At 33.5% G+C, this 26,048-nt stretch overlaps 3 protein-coding genes across 3 annotated transcripts; 2 read left to right on the top strand and 1 right to left on the bottom strand.

Moving 5' to 3' along the window:
• The first annotated feature begins 1,597 nt into the window (after nt 1–1,597).
• Nucleotides 1,598–10,007, top strand: LOC132602989 (probable galacturonosyltransferase 6). The gene is made up of 9 exons (XM_060315825.1): nt 1,598–2,008; nt 3,009–3,043; nt 4,002–4,043; nt 4,137–4,275; nt 4,375–4,454; nt 5,570–5,802; nt 7,152–7,509; nt 8,215–8,730; nt 9,404–10,007. Exons 1-9 carry the CDS (start codon nt 1,897–1,899, stop codon nt 9,677–9,679), a joined length of 1,791 nt encoding a protein of 596 aa, XP_060171808.1. The 5' UTR covers nt 1,598–1,896; the 3' UTR covers nt 9,680–10,007.
• Nucleotides 10,008–10,540: 533 nt separating this feature from the next.
• Nucleotides 10,541–13,156, bottom strand: LOC132602083 (uncharacterized). Its single transcript, XM_060315103.1, has 3 exons — nt 13,074–13,156; nt 11,739–11,973; nt 10,541–10,839 (listed from the first exon to the last, which is right to left on the bottom strand). Exons 2-3 carry the CDS (start codon nt 11,953–11,955, stop codon nt 10,658–10,660), a joined length of 399 nt encoding a protein of 132 aa, XP_060171086.1. The 5' UTR covers nt 11,956–11,973; nt 13,074–13,156; the 3' UTR covers nt 10,541–10,657.
• A 10,975-nt stretch (nt 13,157–24,131) lies between these two features.
• On the top strand, nt 24,132–25,766 carry LOC132602990 (uncharacterized). The gene has a single exon (XM_060315827.1). The coding sequence runs from the start codon at nt 24,257–24,259 to the stop codon at nt 25,484–25,486; it is 1,230 nt and encodes a 409-aa protein (XP_060171810.1). The 5' UTR covers nt 24,132–24,256; the 3' UTR covers nt 25,487–25,766.
• The last annotated feature ends 282 nt before the right edge of the window (nt 25,767–26,048 follow it).

The raw sequence follows: 26,048 nt of genomic DNA on the forward strand, positions 1-26,048 counted from the left end.
CGATTTTTCGATTTTCGATATTTATGCCCAATCCTACCTCCAACAGTAACGACAACCCCATTCGTTAATTTAATATTTACACATATTGAATTATGTATTATTTATGAAATGAACCCAAAAAGGGCTTTAAACATATTTGGTCGATCGTTGGAGCAAAAATAATTAACAGTCACTAGTCAATTATACACTAATTATTAATAAAACATACTCCCTCCGTTTTAATTTATGTGAACCTATTTAACTGGACATGACATTTAAGAAAGAATGAAGACTTTTGAAACTTATGATTCAAAATAAATCTTTAAATATTTGTGTGGCTGCAAATCATTTGATAAAGTAAATTTATTTTCAAATTAGAAAATAGATTATTCATTTTGACATAAATTAAAAAAAAATAGGTTCACATAAATTAAAACCGAAAGAGTATATAATATGTAAAAAATACATAATTCAATATGGCACCACATACATCTCCGCTACATACCAAAAGTATAAGATATGTTTAAGATATTTACATATATTGAAAGTTCTAGATATTTACACATATTTTGAGATATTTACACATATCTCAAAATAATGGGTAGACCAAAAGTTAGTTCTACTCCTTGGGTTGGCAGTCCCCCAAAAAGCATATAACTCCATTTCCCCCCTTTTAACTTTCTTCCTTGTTTCTCCTTTGAATCTCATATTCCTTCACCTGTACTTCACGAGTCACCAATATGGCAACACATATATCTCCGCTTTTCTTTAATTCAAATTAAAATTCTTTTCCGAAAACAAAATAAAATAAAAATAAAAAAATACCCACATAGATCCCATTTGACCCAAAAGAGAAAACTAGAAAAAACTCTAGTGGTGTTTATAGAAATAGAATATTTAAGATTAACAATAATAAGTCTAGGATTCTAATAAAATATTTTGATATTTTAATAAACTATTTATGACAAAGAATATTTATATGAACGTTAAAAACTTTTGCTTATTTGAACAAAGTATAGAGTTTAAAATTTGACATTAGAGTTCCTACATCCATAGCAACATTAAATAATTTTGTTATTTTTATTACATTAAAAAATTAGATTTTTATGTATTTTTTGTCAAACATTACTTAAATATCAAATGCTACTGTTGTTTTTGTATCTCGATAATCGTATTGATCTGTAATAGCTATAGCCCTTTTTACATAATACCTTATCATGCTTTTATAGTATTTCGCTATGACATTTTATACAGCTTTTAACTCCTTGTCCTTGTACTAAGGGTCTCCTGGTAACAATTTCTTTACCTCACAAGGTCTACTAAAATGTGTGTATACTCTATCCTTCCCAGATCTCACTTTGTAAAATTAGACCAGTATATTATTGTTGTATTTAAATGTCAAATGCTGCTACAGGTGTACAATAAGTTGTTGTAGCAGGACTAGCAGCCTAAATTTAAATTTTTCGAAACCAATGATTTTTTTTTTTTTTTTTTGGGTAAAGACAGGTTGGGACTACACGATAATTATACATTACCTATTACCTGATAAAGTTAATTCTACTGTCCAAAAAGTATATAAATCCATTTTTTTGTCCTTGTTTACTCTTTTCCTTCTTTCTTCTTCAATCTCATTCAAGAACATGGCACCCCCTCTATCTTTCATCACCTTTCTTTAATTAAATATAAATTATATTATTTTTTTATTTAAAAAAAAAAAAAAAACACACACACAAGATAGATCCCATTTGACCAAGAAGACAAAACCAGAAAAAACCCTAGTCTTGTTTTATTTTTGTCTCACTTTCTATACCAAAAAAAAAAAAAAAAAAAACAAATCTTGATTTGATCTCATATATTATTTGATTCAAAAAAACCCCAAGTGTTTATTTTGAGTTCATTTTTACATGTCTTAATTAAATGAGGATTTTTCGAAGATGTACGAGGATATTTTTTATCCTATGTTTGTTTGCTGTTTTTATAACCACTCCAATTTTATTGCTTTCTTCACATTGGCATCTCGGTTCTGATGGTAATTATTTCATTTCACTAAAGTTGTTTATTGCATTTTTAAGTTATTTGGATTTATGGGGTTCTTTTTGTTCTAGTTAATTTGATATGATTTTTTTTTTTTTTTAAAAAAAAAAACATTTGGTATTTTGTTTAACTTAGTTGTTTTCTGCTTTTTGAAGTTGTTTGGATTTATGGGGTTCTTTTTGTTTCTCGTTATCATTTGATTTCTGCTACTATCTGTTGTTTCTTGTACTTCGAGTATCGTATTAATTTCTGCTACTATCTGTTGTTTCTTGTAGTTCGAGTATATCTGTATTACTTTGTGGTAGTTATTGCTTTTTATAGTATTTTGCCATGGCTTATTCGTTTCTGTTATTTCTTTACATAGGCTTAGACATCTTGGCTCTGATGGTAATTATTTCATTTCACTTAGTTGTTTTCTATGCATTTTGAAGTTGTTTGGATTTGTGGGGTTCTTTTTGTTTCTCGTTATCCGTTGATTTCTGCTACTATATGTTGTTTCTTGTACTTCGAGTATCGTATTAATTTGTCGTAGTTATTGCTTTTTATAGTATTTTTTGCCGTGACTTATTCGTTTCTGTTATTTCTTCACATAGGCTTAGACATCTTGGTTCTGATGGTAATTATTTCATTTCACTTAGTTGTTTTCTGCAATTTGAAGTTATTTGGATTTATGGGGTTCTTTTTGTTCTAGTTAATTTGATATGATATATATAATTTTTTTTTTTTTAACATTTTGATGCAGCTTAGTAATATGTGCTCAATAATTATCATTACCTAAAGTTAATTCTACTCTCCAAAAAGCATATAAGTCCATTTTATTGCTTCCTTCACATAGGCTTAGATATCTTCTTCCTTCACGTAGGCTTAGATATCTTGGCTCTGATGGTAATTATTTCATTTCACTTAGTTGTTTTCTGTAATTCCCAGTTATTTGGATTTCTGGGTTTCATTTTACTTCTCATTAATTTGATGTGATTGGTTAATTTTGTTTACAGCATCGAAGGAGTTCGTTGGAGATTTATCATATCTTGTAAGATTTCTCCTCCTTTATTAAGAACTACATTTTTGTTGTGGGTATTGCTTGTTTGAGTTTGTTGCTTAGAGGAAGCAGTATAGCAGCATAGATTATTTTGAACCTTTGATTTTAATCAATAGTAAGTTTTTTTTTCTTATAGCTGAAGTTAGTTTTTTTGTACGCTCAATGTTTTGCAAATTTAATTAGGCCTGGCGTAAAAGATCAAGATCATTGTTTTGCATACTTTTAAAAGGCAAAGAGTGCAGAGTTTTCTGTGTGCAAAATTATCTCCGTCTTACTTGTGTCAGTTTTTGAGTGGATGCATAGTTTAAGATGTTAGTTAACTCATACTGGAGTATATTATTTTAGTAGTAGTAATCAAATAAAATGTTGTAGTTAACAAGTTAGTTTGATACAAAAGACCATATCAAAGTCTAAAAATATGAATAACTAATCAATGAGTTCTTGAAAGTTCTAAAAGTGGAATCGTGTCAAATATTTATATCTTGAAATTGGTAACAAATCGTGTCAAATATTTTTGGAATGCCCAAAATGGAAAGAGTCATGTAAATTGAAACAGATGGAGTATGTGTGTACATATATCTATATCTTTTTTTTTTTTTTTGGTAACCATGGTGTCCGGGCCAGCTTGCGCGCACCTCGACTAATTCCACGTGCTACCTGCTAACTTCTGCCAGCAACAAATACCAAGAACTCCATCCCAAAGCTTAGACAGATGGAAAGAAATCGCCTAGTGTTTTTGTCTCCGCTGAGATTTGAACTTGAGACCTCAGGGTTCTCCTCCCACTTCATTGACCACTAGGCCACACCCTTGGGCGCATAGATGGAGTATGTTGTATGGGATCTAATTGAGATTTTTATTATTTGTGTTTCGATTGAAACAGATGGAGCATATTGTTATAATATGATCTGATTGATATTTTTCTATTTGGTTTTTTATTAACCTTTTCAGAAGCACAGGATAGATGTTCAGGCGCTTAGTGCAGTTCAACAGGTGATATAAACTTTATATAACTTCTTACAGCTGTGAAAGTCTACTTGGATTGTTACTTATGTTTGCAAACCTTTTTTCTGCTGTTTGGTTTAGGAAGAAGTTGAAAGCCTCAAAGAACCGATCTTGAATGTCTACCGAGATGGAGACCAAAGTTCTGCTGTCAGTTTGGATACTATACATAAGAACGATAGTCTTGGCCAACTTAAGAATTTCAGTTTGTCGGGAAATGATGGTAATTTGATAATTCAGATGCTCTTACCTTTTTTCCGCCCTTCATTTCTGTTCATTCTATAAATGGAAATCAATTATACACCTTTCTACCTAATTTCAGTAACCACACATGATGTGAAGAAAGAAAGTCAACCAAGTTTACCGGAGCAAACGCTGGCCACAGCTAGAGAAAAGGCAGTGGTATGTATGGAAGTCTAATGCATGCAACAACTACCATCAGCCTTTTTATTTGTTTATTTTTGATAAGTAGACTTCAATCTTTTAAATAGTACAATAAAAAGCCACAGAGGCACAGTTGGGTGGTGTTTCTCATAAGGAAAGTAGTAGCAGTGGAACGATTTGCACTATCGTAGAACGCAATGGTTGCAATCATTCATATAGTTGACCCTGAAATTTGGAATAATGGAATGATTGCTTAACTAAGAAAGCCACTAATGTTGCTTGTCCAGAACTTGTGATTAATAGATGTACTTTAATTATCGTTTGGCTAAAATTGAATTGGTGATTTTTAGATATAATATCATGTGTTGTTTGCAGTTTTAAAGTTGCATATGCATTACTGCTGAATTCCTTTGTTTGGTGTTACTTCATTTCCATATCGCTTTGAATCTCTTAGCCTTATCTGACCTCTTTTGATGTTTTTTATGTTTTTTATTGAGCCGAGTCTTTCGGAAACAGCCGTCCTACCTTGGTAGGAGTAAGGTCTGCGTACACTCTACCCTCCCCAGACCCCACGTTGTGGGATTTCACTGGGTTGTTGTTGTTGGTGGTGGTGGTGGTGTTGCTTTAATGTGATGAATGTGTATTAAAAATCTATGTCCTCATGCTTTGGAACACTTACCAAGAAATGGTTTTCTAAAAAAAAGGTAAATTAGCAAATTTAGATTTTGCATGTTCGTGACGGTAGGAAGCTGTCAATTGATGGTTCGTATGAAAGATTTTTGTTCCTTTTTTTTCCTAATGAAAATAAGTTTTGGTTGACTGTTTATAAGAAGGGATTTTTTGCGTCTTTATTAAAAAAAAAAAAAAAAGGATTTTTTGTGTGCCATGTTCATTTATGATTTTTACTTTCTAAGATTCAACTGTTGTGTGTAATAAATTTGGAAAAAGTAGGATTTTAATTATGGAATTGAGGATTTACAGTATTATTGTTTTCTCTCTCACCTCTCTTTCCTCTCCCTGTATATGATCGAATACTACTGTTAAACTGGAGTTTGTTTTATGTATTTAGTTTGTGTAAACTGCAAGCTCATTCTGCATATGTGATCTTCTGATTTTAGTTTGTCTTATTGCAGGAAAAATCTAGACCGAAAGAAGTTCAACACGGTCAGAATGTACAGTCTCATCCACGGAGGGCATTAGATGAGAGGGTGAAGGAGATTAAAGATCAGCTGATTAGGGCCAAAGCATTCTTGAATTTTATACCAGCGGGTAGTAACTCTAATTTTGTGAAAGAGATAAAGCTACGAATGAAAGATTTGGAACGAACTGCTGGTGAAGTTTCCAAAGATTCTGATTTGTCAAGGAGGTAAGGTGATATTTCACTTGAACGATTTGATATATGTTAATTGCTCCACAGTAGCATAAAATCTGCTTGGCTTGGAGTAGTGGCTTTTCTGAGCTACTTTCTGTTCCTTTTTATGATAAGTGTGAATTGTGTTTTGTACTTATTGAGTCTGAAAGAATGTCTGAGAGAAGGTCAAAATGGTTAAATGGAATTGACAAATAGATTGGTGCTAAAGTTAATTATGTACACAAAGACTGACATTAACTTGATATTTGTCCATGAGTAGTTGAGGAAAAATTGGTTGGTCTAGTAAGTGTTTTAATGTCAGCGAGTGAATACTATTTTGTATTATTATTCTCAGTCTAGTAACTAAGTACTCAGTGTCTGCAAGTGGATGCTTTTATTGATTATTCACTTTTATTGAGTCTGAAAGAATATCTGAGAGAAGGTCAAAATGGTTAAATGGAATTGACAAATAGATTGGTGCTAAAGTTAATTATGTACACAAAGACTGACTTTAACTTGAGAATTGTCCATGAGTAGTTGAGGAAAAAGTGTTAGTCTTGTAACTAATTGTTTTAATTTCAGCAAGTGAATACTTTTTTGTATTATTATTCTCAGTTTTGTAACTAAGTACTCAGTGTAGGCAAGTGGATGCTTTTCTTGATTATTCAATTTGTCCTCTTTTAAGAATATTTTGGGCACAATTATTAAGCTTTGAATGGATGTTTTGGATGTATTGAAATAGAAGTGGGGTCCAGGAAGTGACAATAAGGCTAAAATTGTAAAATGGAAGTGGTCTGGGGGTGCTTTTTAATTGGTAAAATATTGAAAAGGTATTGAAGAGTGTAGAGGAAAGCTTTTCCTTAAGGGAAGTAGATAAAGTCTTGAGATAACGTAAAATAGGATTTTTATGGGAACTCACATTTGGAAGTACAGATTTTGTAGTTTATGTTATTTTTGGTCTATTTCAAGAGTCCGGTGCAACTTTTTGAGGTGCAAGTTCATTTATTTATATCTATTTTTATGCCTGGTGTAGCTTTACGTTGCGCTTTCTGGAATTTTGACGGAAATTTCTGGTTAAAAGATATTTCCGCAGTTCTGGTTAAATTTAACAATCAGAGTTTAGTAAAATATCTGACGGAGACCGAAAGTGCTCATTTTTGGCAAACTTAATGGACCAAAATTGCTCAACTGATATTTAACTAACTATTTTGAACCTACTACCAAAGATAAGGACCATTTTTGTCATTTTCCCCATGATATGTCGTGTGTGGATCATTATAAAAAAAAATATACTATTTGGCTTGGGAATTGGGAAGTACTAGTTAAATTATGTATGTATGATCTAAGAACAGTTATCTTTCTAGGGCTATACAGAAGATGAAGGCCATGGAATCAACCCTGTCGAAAGCCGGTAAATTGTTCCCTGAATGCTCATCAATGGTGAAGAAACTTCGTGCGATGACATATAATGCTGAGGAACAGCTTCGGTCGCAAAAGAATCAAGCTTCCTTCCTTGTAAATCTTGCTGGACGAACTACTGCGAAAGGCCTTCATTGCCTCTCCATGCGGTTGACTACTGAATATTTTTCCCTACAACCTGAGGAGCAGGAACTGCCTAACCAACATAAATTTCAGAATCCAGATCTCTACCACTTTGGTCTTTTCTCTGACAATGTTTTGGCATGTTCTGCAGTTGTCAACTCAACTGTATCAACTGCTAGGGTGAGCTGCTCCATAATTTTCTTAATCTTGGCTTTTATATTTCTTTTTTCAATCTCTTACTCCCATTGTTTCAATTTACGTTTATTACTTCCCTTTATAAAGAATGCAACTTTTTATATTTAGTACTCCTCTTCAGTTCCAAACATCTCACCTCGGCATGACCACAAGATCCAAAGGCATTTTGATGCATTACACACATCTTCAGTTTAAGACCACAAAATTCAACAATCTCTTTTACTTTCTTAAACGTTGTGCCCAGTCAAACTAAGACACGTAAAATGAAACCGAAGGAGTATTATCTTTCATCCTCGGTCTATTCTACAGTGATCTTTTGATGATGAAGAATAGAACGTAGGTATTTGGCAGTAAGTCATGTTGCATATGGTCTTTAGAGGAAATTTTTCATTTAGTATCTATGTTAGTTGATGCTTACCTGTAAGAAGCTTTGGTTTTGGTATGGAACAGGCCAATTCCAATTATGCATATAAATCCACTTTTAATTTATGAGAGCACAAATGCTTATTGTGACTGCAGTAACATTGTCATTTGTAACTTATCATGCAAGTGTTGTATATATTAGGGCTAAACTTTTATGGTTTCATAACAGAAAGGGAGTAACTATTGATCACTATATATTTTGAAGAGAGAAATTAAAGTAATAATGGTAATGCACGTACTTATGGTAAGTGTTTATGTATTTTGCAGGTTCCAGAGAAGATAGTGTTTCATATAGTGACAGATTCTCTTAACCTACCAGCCATGACAATGTGGTTCTTGTCGAATCCTCCTGGCAAAGCAACAATTCAGATCCAAAGTATAGACAGATTTGATTGGTTATCAAACAAGGATATTCTGCAGAAGCAAGAGTCTCTTGATCAAAGATACACTTCTTCACTGAACCACCTGCGCTTTTATCTGCCTGATATTTTTCCTTCTCTCAACAAGATAGTGCTCCTTGATCATGATGTGGTTGTGAAAAGGGATCTTAGCGGACTTTGGCGCATCAACATGAAGGGCAAAGTGAATGGTGCGGTGGAGACTTGTATTGAAGGCGAGCCTTCATACCGCCGAATGGATATGTTAATCAATTTCACTGACCCCATGGTGGCGACGAGATTTGACGTGAAATCATGCACATGGGCGTTTGGGATGAATATGTTTGATCTGCAGGAGTGGAGGAAGCGAAACCTGACTGGGCTCTACCACAAGTACTTGGAGATGGTATAGATCTATATCCTGTTGTGTGGTAATTACTTGTGGAATTGACTAATGATAATTGATGAGTCTTAGGTTGTTCTACAAGGATGGTCATTATACTGAAACAAATAGAATGTGTCTAACCTAATGTTTGTTACATGCTTATATAAAAAAAAAAACATGATTTAGGGTGTGTTTGGTATGAAGGAAAATATTTACTTGGAAAACTAGTGGATTTCTTACTTATTTTTAGTGTTTGATAAGCAAGCAAAAAAAATATTATCTCAAGAGCACTTACGGGTAATCTAGCAAAACGCTATGGGGTGGGTAGTGGGTGTTCAGGGATGGCGGGGGGTGGGTGTGGGGATGGGGGCATTGGGTGGGCTTTAAGGAGATAATGAACTTGAAATGTCATTTATGAAACTTGTTTTCCCTACTTACATTAGGAAAGTCATTTTTCTCTTTTTCATGGAATTTGTTTTCCTAGAGAAAATGTTTTCCAATATATATTTACCAACCAAGCATGGGAGAATTAGAAAACATTTTCCTTACCAAACACACCGATAGGTTTACATACATTCTTAGATGTTTTCTATAGTAATGTGTATATATAATGTCTTGTTTTATAGCTGCTTTGTTATGATACTGTTCTCCTTTTATTCTTCACTGCCTCACTTTTAGTGCATGCATTATGCAGGGAAGTAATAGACCATTAATGAAAGCTGGTACTTTGCCCATGGGTTGGATGACCTTTTACAAACATACACGTGCTATAGATCGGAGATGGCACGTCTTAGGGTTGGGGTATGAATCTGGTGTGAAACTGAACGAAATTGACCAGGCAGCTGTGATTCATTACGATGGAGTTATGAAGCCATGGTTAGAGATTGGACTTCAGAAGTTCAAGCCCTACTGGAAGAAACATATTCGGTATGAACATCCCTTTTTGCAACAGTGCAATATTCAAGACTAGCGATTGGATCCTTTAGTGATAGGTTGAGTTCCACTTCACCACAATTACGTAGTGTAGGAACCCCTCACATTCACCATATTCTTTCACACAATTTTTTCCTTGTAAAGTCCAACTTTTACGCCCTCCATCTCACGTTTATTTTCCTTCTCAACGGTCATATAAATTTATCCCCACACTAGCAATAACTTGGGACCTGATATTGGCGTGTCCCCGAGATTCTTGTAATGCTTGGACTTGCCTGTATATTGATCTTGTAGAATGCTAAAGAAGTTTTTCTTATGATTTACCTATTGTAGGTGAGATATGAAATATATGTTTCTTTGAGATATTTTCCTTAATCTATTGTTGGAGAGATAGGGGAAGCTTTGGAAAGAACTTATAAGGTGCATATTTTTAACTATACGGATTGGGAACTCTATGACACAACTAATTCATATTTATGTTGTAGAAAGCCAACTGTGGGAGGTTTTAGCGCTCCCAACAGAGGGCTTTATTCTCAAGGTTCAAACCCAAGACCTCTTGTTATGGGTAAAAGAGCCTTTATGATTCCACCAAACCCCATGCTGATATAAGACGAAGCTCCTAAACACGTAAAAGTGTCTCAGGAAGGAAATGACAAAGAAATATTAAGAGATGCACACAGAATTTCCAAACAAGTACTAATGATCATTAGTGAATGTGATTGATGGAAAATTCTATACGTGATCTTAAAGAACTCGAATTAATACCAATATAAGTTTAGGAGTAATTAAAATTAAGATACACTGCATTTCTAAACATTTGAAATAGAAGAAACTAAAGATACACTACACCAGCTATTACACCCACTCACTCCCTCCTCCCCCCCCCCCCCCACCCGAACACACACCCTGACACCCAAAAAAAAGAAAAAAAGATGACCCTTCGTTGTTCAGATTTATCATTGTCGTTATCAGAATGGGTTAGATTTTAACGACCTCATAATCGAAACACCTTTTTTTAAGAATTTTCTTCGAGCACTTTAGCCTTTCCCTTGATGTAAATTTCAAAGGATTTGACTGTTGGTATGATCTCGCGATCTTCTGGATTTGTGATCACAATTCCTTTATTCTTGTTGATCTCCATGCTTTCAGGAGGAAGCATTTCTGATTTGCCTTTTTCCTTGGTCTCTTTATGTTGTGCTGCAAGAAGATTGAACAATCATTAAACACCATGTAAAAGTAGAGGAAAAGTAATAGTAGGAAATGAGATGGTTTTTCAGCAGAGACAGATTCAGGATTTAACTATTATAGAATCAAATTTGAAATTCTACCACAACCTGTTTGGTTTACTGGATTCGATCTATTATTTGTACTTATTTAATGCACTTTTAATGAGTCAAGGTTATTGCGTTCAAATGAACTCGTACGTTCTTAACTACATCTGTTCCTGACCTTCAATAGTATAAGCATGAAGGATGTAGTGTGAGTACATTGTAGTCATGTTATGAGGTGCCGTTGTGTGGTCGAGATGAGGTCCAATTGAATTCCCTTTAATAAAAAAAAAAAAAAACTTATTCCCTTTAATAAAATAAAAAACTTACTCTCTGCCTACAAATGGATAAACACATTATTTTCATTTATATAAATTATTGAATCTCCTTCACATAAAAAAATCTTCTAGTATAACAGCAAAGGTTTGCTCGAAGATGTACTATAGTTCAAAGCTAGGTTCGAAATCAATGTGTGTCGCATTCTTTTTTTTTTCTCCTTCATACTCTAATTAAAATTCTTGGATCTGTCACTTTAAACACTACTAAAGCGAAACAGCAAAAATCCGTTGTTAATCCTATCTAGCGACGAATTAACGCTTTATTATTGAAATTTTTTATATTAACTACGAGCAACTTAGTGACGATGTTCCTAGTTAATTCTAGCTATTTTGTAGTGTATAATTGTAACATATGCTCTATAACACAATAAATTAGTAACTAATTCCAGTTTTTTTGTAGTGTATGATTGAAATATAACACTAGAAATTAAAGGCGTGGATTGGAATGGGGGGGGGGGGGGGGGTAAGAAATATATAATTAATAGATGACCTTTAGTTCCAGCAGATCTTATAATGTCAAGGGCACGTTGCAAAGCTGGACTCTTGGTTGCTGATATTATAGCTTCATTTGGCCCCATGGTACTTTCAATTGGTACTTCTGTCTCCTTTTCCGCTACTTCTTTGTCCTTGATACTAATTGTGTTTTGCACTGGTGGCCTAGGTGGCTTCTTTGATGATTTTGCTAACGGAGTCCCTGTAGAATCCATTTGAGTTGATTGTTCAACCTAGAAAAAGAGAGACAAATACCATTTTGTTTGTTATATATAATAGACTAGAATATAAACACATCATATATATGTTGAAAAAGTAATTTTTGATATATAAACACCCTACGATTTTCCGACAAGGGTGTTCAACTAATCGATCACTCCTGAACCTAGTGGAAGTATTTGATCTATATATACCCTCGACGAAGGATGTTCAATTGATCAATAATTCTAGAGCCCAGTGACAGTATTTGAACTATATTTATAAACCCTATAATTTGTTCTTTTTTGTTCAACCTAAAAAAAAGAGAGACAAATACCCTTTTGCTTGTTATATAATCGAATATAAACACATCATATATATGTGTGAGAAAAGTAATATTTGATATATATACACCCTATGATTTTTTGGAAAGGGTGTTCAATAGATCGATCACTCTCGAACCTAGTGGAAGTATTTGATCTATATATATACCCTATGATTTTCCGACGAAGGGTGTTCAATTGATCAATAACTCTAGAGTCAAGTGATAGTATTTGAACTATATAAACCCTATCATTTTGAGGGGAAGGTTGTTCAAATGAGCGATCATTCTAGAGCCTAGTGACAGTATTTGACCTACACACACACACACACCCCCCCCCCCCCCCCACATACACACACCCTATGATTTTCAGGTGAAGGTCGTTCAACTGATCGATCACTCTTGAGCCCATATTTAAACTATATGCACCCTATATGATTTCCAAGCGAAGAGTGTTAGATCGACCAATCTTGAGCCTAGTGATGATATTTGACCTATATGCACCCTATGATCTATATGCACCATATAAGATTTTCAAGCAAAGAGTGTTAGATCGACCAATCTTGAGCCTAGTGACGATGTTTGACCTATATGCACCCTATGATCTACAACGAAGGGTGTTCAAATGATACATCAGCCTTTATCCTAGTAGTGGTAGTTGAGCTATATACATCTTATGATTTTTCGGGACAAAAATGTTCAACTAATCAATCACTCTTGAATCTATGACACTCATCCGCTATTTTAGAGTGACAAGCTAATAATAAAATCAAAGAGAGGGTGAGGAGGTGAAGGCGGGGATGATTAACTTACATAAATTGAAGAAAATAAAGAAGTTAAGTGAAGAACGGTGGTGCATTGTCAAGGGAAGAAAGGGGATTAAATAGTGAAAGTGAAGTGGTGGGTGTAAGATAGGATCATTAAGAGGGTGTTATCCACACTGGTGTTAGATGGACAATTAATGAGGTCAAATATCAAAGATCAATGTTGCATTTCCCTCATCTCTCTTAAAATAGATCACTTCTTTCATATCAGACTGGTGAGGTCTTTTGCTATTTCTAAACTCCCTCAGATCAACGGTAAACATTTGGAAAGATGAATTAAATGCAGTTAGTTCTGTCTTCAAAAATATAATTAATGAGGTGAGTTCTTAATTGGTAAAAGAGTTTGTTTCGCATTAAATGCAAGTTTCCTCAAGTGATTGAAGAACATGATTTGACCAAACTAACAAAAAGCCATTTAAGCATGCATATAATACAAATGTTAATCAACACGAAATTGGATATGTGCATGTTTTAAGAAACATGTTAAACAAAGCACCTTCCTTTTGTTTTCGAGATATAAAGGTAGCATGACTAATTTAGGATGATATAAGACGAAGCTTCTAGACACGTAAAAGTGTCTCAAAAAGAAAATGGCAAAGAAATATTAAGAGATGTACACAAAATTTCCAAACAAGTACTAATCATCATTAGAGAATATGATTGATTGATAATTCTATACATGATCTTAAAGAACTCGAAATAATACCAAGATAAGTTTAGGAATAATTAAATTAAGAGACACCGCACTTCTAAACATTTGAAACAGAAGAAACTAAAGATACACTATAACTAGCTATTACACCCCCAACACACACACCCACACCTTACACACAAATAAGAAAAAAGATGACCCTTCGTTGTTCAGATTTATCATTGCCACAATGAGCTAGATTTTAACGACCTCATAATCAAAGCACCTTTTCTTAAGGATTTTCTTCGAGCACTTTAGCCTTTCCCTTGATGTCAATTTCAAAGTATTTGACTGTTGGTATGATCTCATGATCTTCTAGACTTGAGATCACAATTCCTTTATTCTTGATGATCCCAATGCTTGGAGGAAGCATTTCTATTTTGTCTTTTTCATTGGTCTCTTTATGTTGTGTTGCAAGAAGATTGAACAATCATTAAACACCATGTAAAAGTAGAAGAAAAGTAACAGTAGGAAATAAGATGTTTTTTCAACAGAGACAGATTCAGGATTTAAATATTACATAATCAAATTTGGAATTCTACCACAACCTGTTTGGTTTACTGGATTCGGTCTATTATTTGTACTTACTTAATGCACTTTTAATGAGTCAAGGTTATTGCGTTCAAATGAACTCATACGTTCTTAACTACATCTGTTCCTGATCTTCAATAGTGTAAGCATGAATGATGTAATGTTAGTAAGTTGTAGTCACGTTATGAGGTATCGTTGTATGGCCGAAATGAGGTCCAATTGAATTCCCGTAATAAAAAAACTTATTCTCTACATACAAATGGATAAAACATTTTTTTTTCATTTATATAAATTATTGAATCTCCTTCACATAAGAAATCTTCTAGTATAACAACAAAGGTTTGCTCGACGATGTACTTTAGTTCATAGCTAGGTTTGAAATCAATGTGTGTAGCATTCTTATTTTTTTTTCTCCTTCATAATCTTATTGGAATTCTTAGATCTGTCACTACTAAACACTACTAAAACGAAACAGCAAAATATCTAGCGACTAATTAACGATGTATTATTAAAAGATTATGTTAACTACTAGCAACATAGCGACGAAGTTCGTAACTAATTCCAACTGTTTTGTAGTGTATAATTGTAACATATACTATATAACACAAGAAATTCGTAACTAATTTCAATTTTTTTAAGCCTATATGTAGTATATAACACTAGAAATTAAAAGGGGGAGGGGGGGGGGGGGGGTAAGAAATGTATAGTTGATAGATGACCTTTAGTTCCGACAGTTCTTATAATGTCAAGGGCACGTTGCAAAGCTGGACTCTTGGCTGCTGATATTATAGCTTCGTTTGGCCCTATGGTACTTTCATTTCTTCTAATTGGTACTTCTGTCACCTTTTCCACTACTTCTTTGCCCTTGATACTACTTTGTGTTTTGCTTTGGTGGCTTCTTTGATGATTTTGCTAATGGAATTCCTGTAGAATCCATTGGATTTGATTGTTCAGCCTAAAAGAAAAGAGACAAATACTCTTTTGTTTGTTTTACATAATCGACTAGAATATAAACCACATCATATATATGTTGAAAAATAATTTTGATATATATATACCCTGTGATTTTCCGACAATGGTGTTCAATTAATCGATCACTCATGAACCTAGTGGAAGTATTTGATCTATATATACCCTCGACGAAGGATGCTCAATTGATCAATAACTCTAGAGCCCAATGATAGCATTTGAACTATATTTATAAACCCTATAATTTGTTCTGCTTCGTTCAACCTAAAAAAATAGAAATGAATACCCTTTTGCTTGTTATATAACCAACTAGAATACAAACACATCATATAAATGTGTGTGAAAAGTAATATTTGATATATATACATCCTATGATATTCTGGCAAGGACGTTTAACTGATCGATCGCCCTCGAACCATGTGGAAGTAGTATATACCCTATGATTTTCCGACAAAGGGTTTTCAACTCAAGCCCAATGATAGTATTTGAACTTTATAAACCCTATCATTTTGAGGAGAGGGTTGTTCAAATGATCGATCATTCTAGAGCCAGTGACAATATTTGACACACACACATGCCCTATGATTTTTAGGTGAAGATTGTTCAACTGATAAATCACTCTTAATCCCAGATTTAAACTATATGCACCCTATGATTCTACAACGAAAGATGTTCAAATGATAGATCACCCTTGATCCTAGTAGAGGTAATTGAGCTATATATATATATATATATATATATATATATATTATGATTTTTCGGTAAAAAATGTTCAACTGATCAATCACTCTTGTATCTATGTCATCCGTCCACTATTTCTAAAGTGATATAGCAATGAAATCAAAGAGAGGGTGATGAGGTAGGGGTGATTAACTTACCTAAACTGAAGAAAAGAAAGAAGGTAGGTGAAGAACTGTGGTGCACTGTTAAGTGAAGAGAGGAAATTAAATAGTTGAAGTGAAGTGATTGTTGTTAGATGGGATAGTTAAGAGGCTATAATCCACTTAACTATCCTATCTAACAACAATCACTTCAACTATTTATTTCCCTTTCTTCCCTTAACAATGAACCACAGTTCTTCACCTACCTTCTTAATTAAGTAAAACTCAGTTAAGAACTTACCTCATTCATTATTCATCTAACACCAGTTTGGTTTATAGCCTCTTAATTATCATCCTATTTAACTACAATCACTTCACTTCATATGCATGCTTAAATGGCTTTTTGTTAGTTTGGTCAAATCATGTTCTTCGGCCTCTTTAGGAACTTGTATTTAATTAGAATTTCACATTAAGTGCAAGTTTCCTAAAGAGGCTGAAGAACATGATTTGACCAAACTAACAAAAAGCCAATTAAGCATGCATGTAGTACAAATGTCAATCAACATGAAATTGGAGATGTGCATGTTTTAAGAAACGTGTTAAACAAAGTACCTTCCTTTTGTTTTTGTGATATAAAGGTCGAATGACTATATTTATGTTCTTTTTTGGCTTTTATCATTTGGTAACTGAAACCTATTAAATTTGATTATTTTATTTTTGCATAGTGGATATTAAGCTCACAAGAAAAGTTTTCTCATTTGTTGTTTATCATAAATAGGTTTTTTGTGGAATTAAATATATAATTTTAATATCAAATAATTGTAATTCATGAAAATTGTTGAAATTATCGAATTTCTACCAAAGATAAATTTATCAAACACTCTTATCAGATGATTGAACCTAAAACCTTAAAATCGAAATATTATAGTAGACAGAAATAAACAACAGACATACTTCTAAACTAACTAGCTGTAATTCCAAATAAATTAGGGTCGAGAACCCATAAACCGACAATAACAACATTAACTAGCTGTAATTCCAAATAATTAAATAGGGGTCAAGATTCAGGAATCCATAAACCGACAAAAAAAAGTTCTTTTTTTGTCGTATATATAATACCACACCGTCTAAATTATTTGGAATTTTTAATTATCGATAGTAAATTTGACAATACTAAAGCTATTCTGACTAGATTTGTTTAACTTCTATTAAAACGTTGGATATTAAAAAACTATACAAAGATTTTATTACATTTGTGATTTTTCTTATATCAAAATTGATACTCCCACCTGTCCATTTTATCGCTCTCCTTACTAAAAATAGTTGGTCCAAATAGTTATCATTTTAAAAAAATCAAGATAATGACAACAACAACAACAACCTACCCAGTATTATCGGACCAAGTGTGGTCTAGAGAGGGTAGAACATATGCAGACCTTACCCCTACCTTGTGAAGCTAATGTTTCCGATAGACCCTCGTCTCAAGAAGAAATGAAAAGGCAACAGTAATAATAGGCAGTAACAACAACACAGTAATAAGAACCCATAAACCGACAAAAAAAAGTTCTTTGTTGTCGTATATATAATACTAAACCGTCTAATTTATTTGGATTTTCATACTTATTGATAGTAAATTTGACAACATTAGAGCTACTCGAACTAGATTAATTTAGCTTCTATTAAAACTTTGGATATTAAGAAACTACACAAAGAGTTTATTAAAGTTATGATTTTTCTCATATCAAAATGATACTGCCTCCGGTCCATTTAACTTGTCGTCCTTACTAAAAATAGCTTGTCCAAAATGGTTGTCATTTTAGAAAATCAAGACGACAACAACAACATACCCAGAATAATTCCACCAGGTGGGATCTGGGGAGGGTAGAGTGTATGCAGACCTTACCCCTACCTTGTGAAGTTAATATTTTTGATAGACCCTCATCTCAAGAAGAAATGAAAAGGCAGCAGTAATAATAGGCAGTAACAACAACAAGGTAATAAGATAAACGTAGTAAATGACACGATCAAGTTGTACTATACATCTAAGAATAGGCAAACATAAAAAAATATAAAAAAAATATAGTAATACTCCTGATACAGAAAAGAAATCCACATGTCAACCTACCAGAAATCAAGATATAATTAATTATTTGTTTCCACCTTTACTCTTACTGAATAAAGATAGAGAGAGATTAATGTGGTGAAAAAGAGAGTAGTATCAGAGATCAAAGATTAAATAATGATAAATTAGTAGAATTGCCCTTTAGTTAATGTTTTCTCTAGCGGCAAGCAAAGAAAAACATTCCAAATAAATATGTGCGTATGTGTGTGTATTCTGCAACATATTGTCGTGCAAGTAGGGAAAAACTTAACAAAACGATGCAAAGAAATGTCTTTTTGTTGGAGTTAAGAAAAAATCACATTCAAAGCTCAGATTAAACCTTATTTACCAGAGTCGATACGGATACCTAATATTGACACAAACTGAAATTTCAATATGAATATTAGTTGAAAACATCGTAAAACTTCATATGGAGAATCTACAATTTGTTCACGTCTTATAAATAAATTAAATCCAATTTAAAGTTGACTTTAAGTTTAATGCAATCAATTATAAGGTAATCACTTGATAATTTTTTTGTGATAAACCATAATTGACAATTCAGTAAAAATTGGTAACTAACCCGTTTTAATAGATAAAATTACATTGTAAAACCCAAGCTTGGATTTATTTTTTAACTTTTCTCACCCAAGCTTGGATTTATTCAATTTGGTAAAAATACTTTAAACAAATGTAGATAACCAAACATTGTTTAAAGTAATTTTCTAAAATATCATTTTGTAAATGTTACATGCTAATGTTTTTGCTTTTTGTACTTTGATTATCGTATTATTTTGTTGTAATTACTGTTCAGGATGTTTTGTCATGCTTTCTATAGTATTTTGTCATGACTTATTCATCTCAGTTATTTCCTTTTCCGATCTGATTTGAACTGTTTTTCCTCAAGTCGAGGTGTATCGGAAACAACCTTTTTACTTTTAAGGTAGGAGTAAAGTCTGCGTACACTGTATCCTTCCCAGACCAAACTTTGTGGGATTACACTGGGTATGTTGTTATTATTGTTGTTGTCACATACTAATGTTTTGGTGCTCTAAGAATGGGCTTCTAACCTTTTAAATTCTGAGCCCAACCCAAATATAAAGCCAAACGGGCCGTTAATTGTTGGGCCTTGTAACCAACCACATCATTTCTCAATTGACCAACCAATGATTGCTACGTACTACTCAATGTCGGTGCACCGGATTTCCCTCAAACAAATTTCAGAAGCCTAAATGATAATTACCACAATCAAAATACGAGCCTATTTGGATGGACTTAAAATAAGCAGCTATAAGTTAGAAACAACTTATAAGCCAAAAAAAATAAGTTGAGGTAGGCTAATTTTATTTTATTTTTGGCTTATAAACTGTTTTCAGCTAATAAGCTGTTTTAGATCAGCTAAGCCAAACGGGTCCAATTATTTTTTTGAGCTTATTTTATGCACAAAATGACTTTACGCTGGTCAGTCAAACACTCAAAAAAGCTGAAAACAGCTTATAAGCCAATCCAAACAGGCTCTACAAGTCTTTTCCTTTTGCAAAATCAGAGCTACCCACCTCTGGGCTCTTCTATTCGTCTTCATTTCCGGTACATTTTCTAAAATTCTCTTCAATTTCAATTTATAAACCTAGAGTTCAATGATGGTATTTGACCTATATATACGCCCTATGATTTTCAGGCGAAGGTTGTTCAACTGATCAATCACTCTTAAGCCCAGTAACGTATTTAAATTATATGTAACCTGTGATTTTCAAGGGAAAAGTGTTCGATTGATCAGTCTGGAGGCTAGTGACGACATTTGACCTATGTGCACCTAGTGATTTTCCAGCGAAGGGTGTTCAAATGATTGATCACCCTTGAGCCTTGTGACGGAGTTAACCTATATACATTTTATGATTTTCCCGACAAAAAATTAAATATTCAACTTATCAATCACTCTTGAATCTATGTGACTCCGCCATTACTTCTAGAGTGAAAAGCTAACAATGAAATCAAAGAGAAGGAAAGGGGGCGCCGGAGGGATGGGTAATTAGCTTATCTAAATTGAAGAAAAAAAAGGAAGGGAGGTGAAGAAATACAGGAAATTGAGATGCGCATGTTTTAAGAAACGTATTAAAACAAAGCACCTTTCTTTTGTTTTTGTGATATAAAGGTTAAATGACTATATTTATATTATTTTTTTGGCTTTTATCATTTGGTAACAGAAGCATGTTAAATTTGATTATTTTATTTTTGCATAGCAGAAATTAAGCTCATAAATGAAGTTTTCTTATTTGCTATTTAGTCAAAAGGACGTCATTCTTAGTTAAAAGTTGTGAAATTTTAGCTAGTCTACTCAATGGCAGAGCCATTTTCGTCCAACACAAGTCAATTGACACTCTTTCAATGAAAAATTTAACAATAATAATGGAAAGTATGATTCAGGGATTAGGGTTATGATACAAGGAAACAAAGTTATGACTCATTAATTAAATCAACACATTCCAAAATCATAATTCAACCTAAGTTCAACATAAGTTTTTGTGGAATTAAATATATAGTTTTAATAAAAAATAATCGGCAAAGGGTCATATATACCCCTGTACTATCCCCAAATAGTTGTGCGTATCCCCTGTTTGCTTTTTCGATGATATATACCCCTGCCGTTAGCGTTTTGGTCATATATACCCCCGCATCTAACGGCTCCATTTAACAGGGACATGTGGCATGATCTCAACGGCTCCAACCATTTTCTTTTTTATTTAATCTAATTTATCATTAAAAAAATATTTTAAACTAGAAAGGGCTATTTCTTAAAAATGTGGCTATTTCTGAAATTCAAAATGTGGGTTTCTTTTTCTTCTTCAACTAATTTGCAACTGAAATTCAGCCAAAAACCCACCGAATTCTTCGCCAAATTATCCCAAATTTCAGATATCAACTCTTCAAGATTTAACCGATCTTTTTCAATAATATTCACTCGAAACAAAGCTCATTTGAAGAAACCCAAAACTTAAACTTGAAGCTTCAAATTTCATTAATGGTTGTCCATGGAATTTCTGTTTTTTCTTCATGTTCCAGCTACTCAAGACAAGCTTTAATTACAATTTTTAGATTCAATTATCAATACACAATTTATTCCAACAAATTTTTCACTATTTTGAATTTTTTTTCGGCCACCATTTTCGTATTCAAGAATCTAATTGTAGAGTTCATGAAACTTAATGGGCAAATTTCAAAGTGAGTTTAATTTTGGATCCATGAATATACCGTTGTAGTCGTCGGATGCCGGTGGTGGAGCTTCGCCTGAGATTAGACTTTCTAATTTTCAATTTTTTGTTTTGTTTTGTATTTTTTTAATGATAAATTAGATTAAATAAAAAAGAAAATGATTGAAGCCGTTGAGATCGTGCCACATGTCCTTGTTAAACGGAACCGTTAGACGCGGGGGTATATATAACCAAAACGCTAACGGCGGGGGTATATATCATCGAAAAAGCAAACGGGGGATACACACAACTATTCGGGATAGTACAAGGGTATATATGACCCTTTGCCGAAAAATAATCACTATTCATGAAAATTATTAAAATTCTTGAATTTCTACCAAAGATAACTTTATCAAACACTCTTATCAAATGATTGAACCTAAAACCTTAAAATCGAAATTTTAATTGAAATATTATATTAGGCGGAAATAAACAATAGACATATTTCTAAACTCACAACCGACAATAACAACATTAAGTAGCCGTAATCCCAAATAAATTGGGGTGGAGAACTCATAAACCGACAATTTAACTGGTTGTAATTCCAAATAAATTGGGGTAAAGAACCCATAAGCCGATAATAACAACATTAACTAGCCGTAATTCCAAATAAACTTGTTGACCCATAAACCAATAAAAAAAATGTATTATATATAATACTAAACATTCTAATTTATTTGGATTTTTATAATTATTGATAGTAAATTTGACAACATTAGAGCTACTCGGACTAGATTAATTTAGCTTCTATTAAAACTTTGGATATTAAGAAACTACACAAAGAGTTTATTAAAGTTATGATTTTTTTCATATCAAAATGATACTCCTTCCGGTCCATTTTAACTTGTCGTCCTTACTGAAAATAGTTGGTCTAAAATGGTTGTCATTTTAGAAAAACAATACAACAACAACATACCCAGTATAGTTCCACCAGATGGGATCTGAGGAGGGTAGAGTGTAATGCAATTATAAGGTAATTACTTGCTAAATTTTTTATGATAAATCATAATTGACAATTCCGTAAAAATTGGTAACTAAACTGTTATAATAGATAATATTACATTGGAAAACCAAAGCTTGGATTTTTTATTTTTTTTATTTTTTTTACACTTTTCTCACCCAAGCTTGGATTTATTCAATTTGGTGAAAAATTCTTTAAACAAATGGAGATAACCAAACATTGATTAATGTAATTTTCTAGAAAATCATTTTGCAAATGTCACATACTAATGTTTTTCTTCTCGTACTTTGATTATCGTATTATTTTGTTGGAGTTACTGTTCATAATGCTTTGTCATGCTTTTTGTAGTATTTTGTCATGACTTTCTTCATTTTCATTATTTCCACTTCCGATCTGCTTTGAACTGTTTTTCCTCGAGCCGAGGGTCTATTGGAAACAACATCTCTACCTCCAAGGTAGGGGTAAGGTCTGTGTACACTCTATACTCCCCAGAACCAACTTTGTGGGATACCATAAGGCATGTTGTTGTTTTCGTCCAAATTTTTGCACGAATTGCCCTTCAGACGGACTGGTCTTTAATTTTTGTCCCTTATGTATGTGGTTTTTATTTTTTTGCTCCTACTGCTTATTTAATGAAAATATTCAGATATGCTTCGTTCAGTGTAAGTTCTATAATAATATTTTTATCTTCGGAAACTGAACTTTTGCCTCGTTCGGCACAAGTTCTGTTGGAATTAAGTTATGCAGCATAAGTTGTATTATACGTTTTAGATTACTAGTCTCTATGAACATGCAGTTATTTCCAGTCAAATGTCAACCATAGTAAAAATATTAGATAGTATTTGTTTTATTATCGTTATAAAGATATTATGAAATACATGGTAGATTGATCCATGAGAAGCTGCTTCCTATTGTGACTTCCTGCTATCCAATAAGATTAATACCTCAATTCAAACAACCCTTGTTTTATTAACATTTTCTTAGGCTTACTTGTTGGCAATTGCTAAGACTCCGAAATATTAAAGAATAAGTAGGACGTTCGAAGTTGGAATTTGGAATTTGATTGTGATTAGAATTTCATGGAAGTCAATATTAGGAGAAGTGTTATTTACAATTATATCCAATATAAAATTATATCTTCAAGGCATAAAAGTCATTCAATATTTGAAGGATATTTTGGTGAACCGACATTTATATTCATGCCTTTATAATAATATAGATATAGATATTGAGTGTTGAAAGTTTTGCTTTTTCCTACATAACTTTGTGTGAATATGATGATACATATGCTGAAGCTAAACGCTAACCACGCCAAGCGAAATCTAAACCTATGTCTTTTTTTTAGATTATGTTGAATGTTGAAAGTTTTTTTGTCCGACATAACTTGTGAATGTCATGATACATATACCGAAGCTAAACGCTTACTATGTCGATCGAAATCTAGTTTATGACGGGACCAAAATGCTGAATGGTAAAAATTAAAGACCATTAATTTGAGGGCCAAAGATTACTTATGTTTTGGTGCTCTAATAATGGGCTTCAACCTATTGGATTATGAGTCCAGCCCAAATATAAAACCAAACGGGTCACCAAGCTTTGGGCATTGTAACCAACCCCATCTTTTCTCAACTAACCAACCAGTAATTGCCACGTGTTACTCAAAGTCGGTGCACAGAAATTCCATCAAACAAATTTGTTCAATAAACTAAAAATATAAACACAACAATTAAAATTACAATCTTTCCCCTTTTCAAGAACCATAGCTACACAAAAAAGGCTCTTCAATATCTCTTCATATCAGGTAAAATTTCTAATTTTTTCTTCAATTTTCATTTCATAAAACCTTAATAATGGAACCCCAAATCTTTAATTTCCCAATTTACATCCAATCACCAGACCTTCAAATCCCAACACATGTCCTAAATCTTGAAAACCCTAACCCTAATTTCACTTTACAAGACCTAAAATCCTATTTTCTTGATAATAAAATCAAGAAACCATTAAACTCAATTAAAGATTCAATCTTTTTTACTTTTAATGGCAACCCCATTAAGGATTCTATGTATTTTACTTTTAATGGTAAACCTGTTAAAGATTCAACACTATTATGTAATTCTGGGATTAGCCCGTTTTCGACGTTGATCCTCCGTTTTCGCCTACGTGGTGGGGGTGGTGATGGTGGCGCAACGGGGGCTGAGTCCCGAGACTGTTATCTTAAAATGTATGCTGAGAAAAAACCGGATAAAGCTGACCCGAATGAGGTTAGGTTGTCGAGATGGTTGAATTGTGCTTTATCGAACGAGCCTTTAAGGCGTCCGGTTGTTGTTGATAAACTTGGGAATTTGTTTAATAAGGAGGCTTTAGTTGAGGCTTTATTGAAGAAAAGGTTGCCTAAGCAGTTTGGGTATATAAAGGGATTGAAAGATATGATTCCGGTTGAGTTGTCTGTGATTCCCGGGAAAGAGGATAGAGGTCTTGGTGATGGTGAAGTGACCGGGTTTCAATGCCCAGTATCGGGGTTGGAGTTTAATGGGAAGTATAAGTTTTTTGCTTTGAAGGGTTGTGGGCATGTTTTGAGTGCGAGAGCATTGAAGGAAGTGAAATCCTCGGGTTGTTTGGTTTGCCACAAAGAGATTGTAGAGAGTGATAAGATTGTGATTAACGGGAGTGAAGAAGAGGTTGCGGCTTTGAGGGAGAGAATGGAGGAAGAAAGGGTGAAATTGAAGGATAATAAGAAGGTGAAGAAGGGGAGGAACGGGGATGGAGTGGCTGTGAATGGTGAAGAGGTTATGGGTGTCCCACGCTTGAGCGGGATGAAACATGGGATTGAGGATAAGCCAGTAGTAGGCAAGGATGCGAGGAAAGTCGAAGGGAATGGTAAAGTTGGCATTAACAGTAAGATTGAAGTTAAGGATGTGAAGAATAGTGCGAGTAACGGGTCTGTGAAGCGGTTTAAGGCTGTTGATGTAGCTCCAGCTCATGCTACAAAGGAGATCTATGCCTCTATTTTCACTTCTTCAAGAAAGTCCGACTTCAAGGAGACTTATTCTTGCAGATCTTTGCCCCTCGGAAGAAACTGATCAGCTCCTTTTTTTGAGGTGGTCTACGAGTATCTTGGTCTGATTTTATTGCCTTAGAATGTATTTCTTTCCTTTGAAAAAAAAATGTTGTTTCGTGAAATGTAGTTACATGGTGGATCGCTTAGTGGTAGATGCTGCCTCCTGCCATTTGGTTCAGTCGGTACTTTACTGGTGTAACATACCATTTGTGATTGTAAATTTGATATTGTTTTTGTGTTCTGGTTAAACCATGACAGTGACCTTTGCTCACTTGCTCTTTTATCTATTTTTATTTTGGGTGTGGGGTGTGTGGGGATTGAGATGCCCATAAATTATATGTACTGCTAGCAGTTCTTGTCATTTTGATACCACTCAGTCAGCTGTAAGATGACGTGATGACCGCCTTGAAGGTGGTTAGCTATCTTCTCAGATTATTATGCCCTATATTGACTTGTTGCGCTGCTTTTCGTGGAAAATGACAATCTCATTCAGTTGGGTATAACGCCCAATCCTCATTGGGGCTCTCGAGACTTCATTGATGTGGTGTAGTATTCAAACAAGCATCTTTATTCCATCTTAGCAT

This window comes from Lycium barbarum, chromosome 7 (assembly GCF_019175385.1).
Source record: "Lycium barbarum isolate Lr01 chromosome 7, ASM1917538v2, whole genome shotgun sequence".
Taxonomy (NCBI): domain Eukaryota; kingdom Viridiplantae; phylum Streptophyta; class Magnoliopsida; order Solanales; family Solanaceae; genus Lycium; species Lycium barbarum.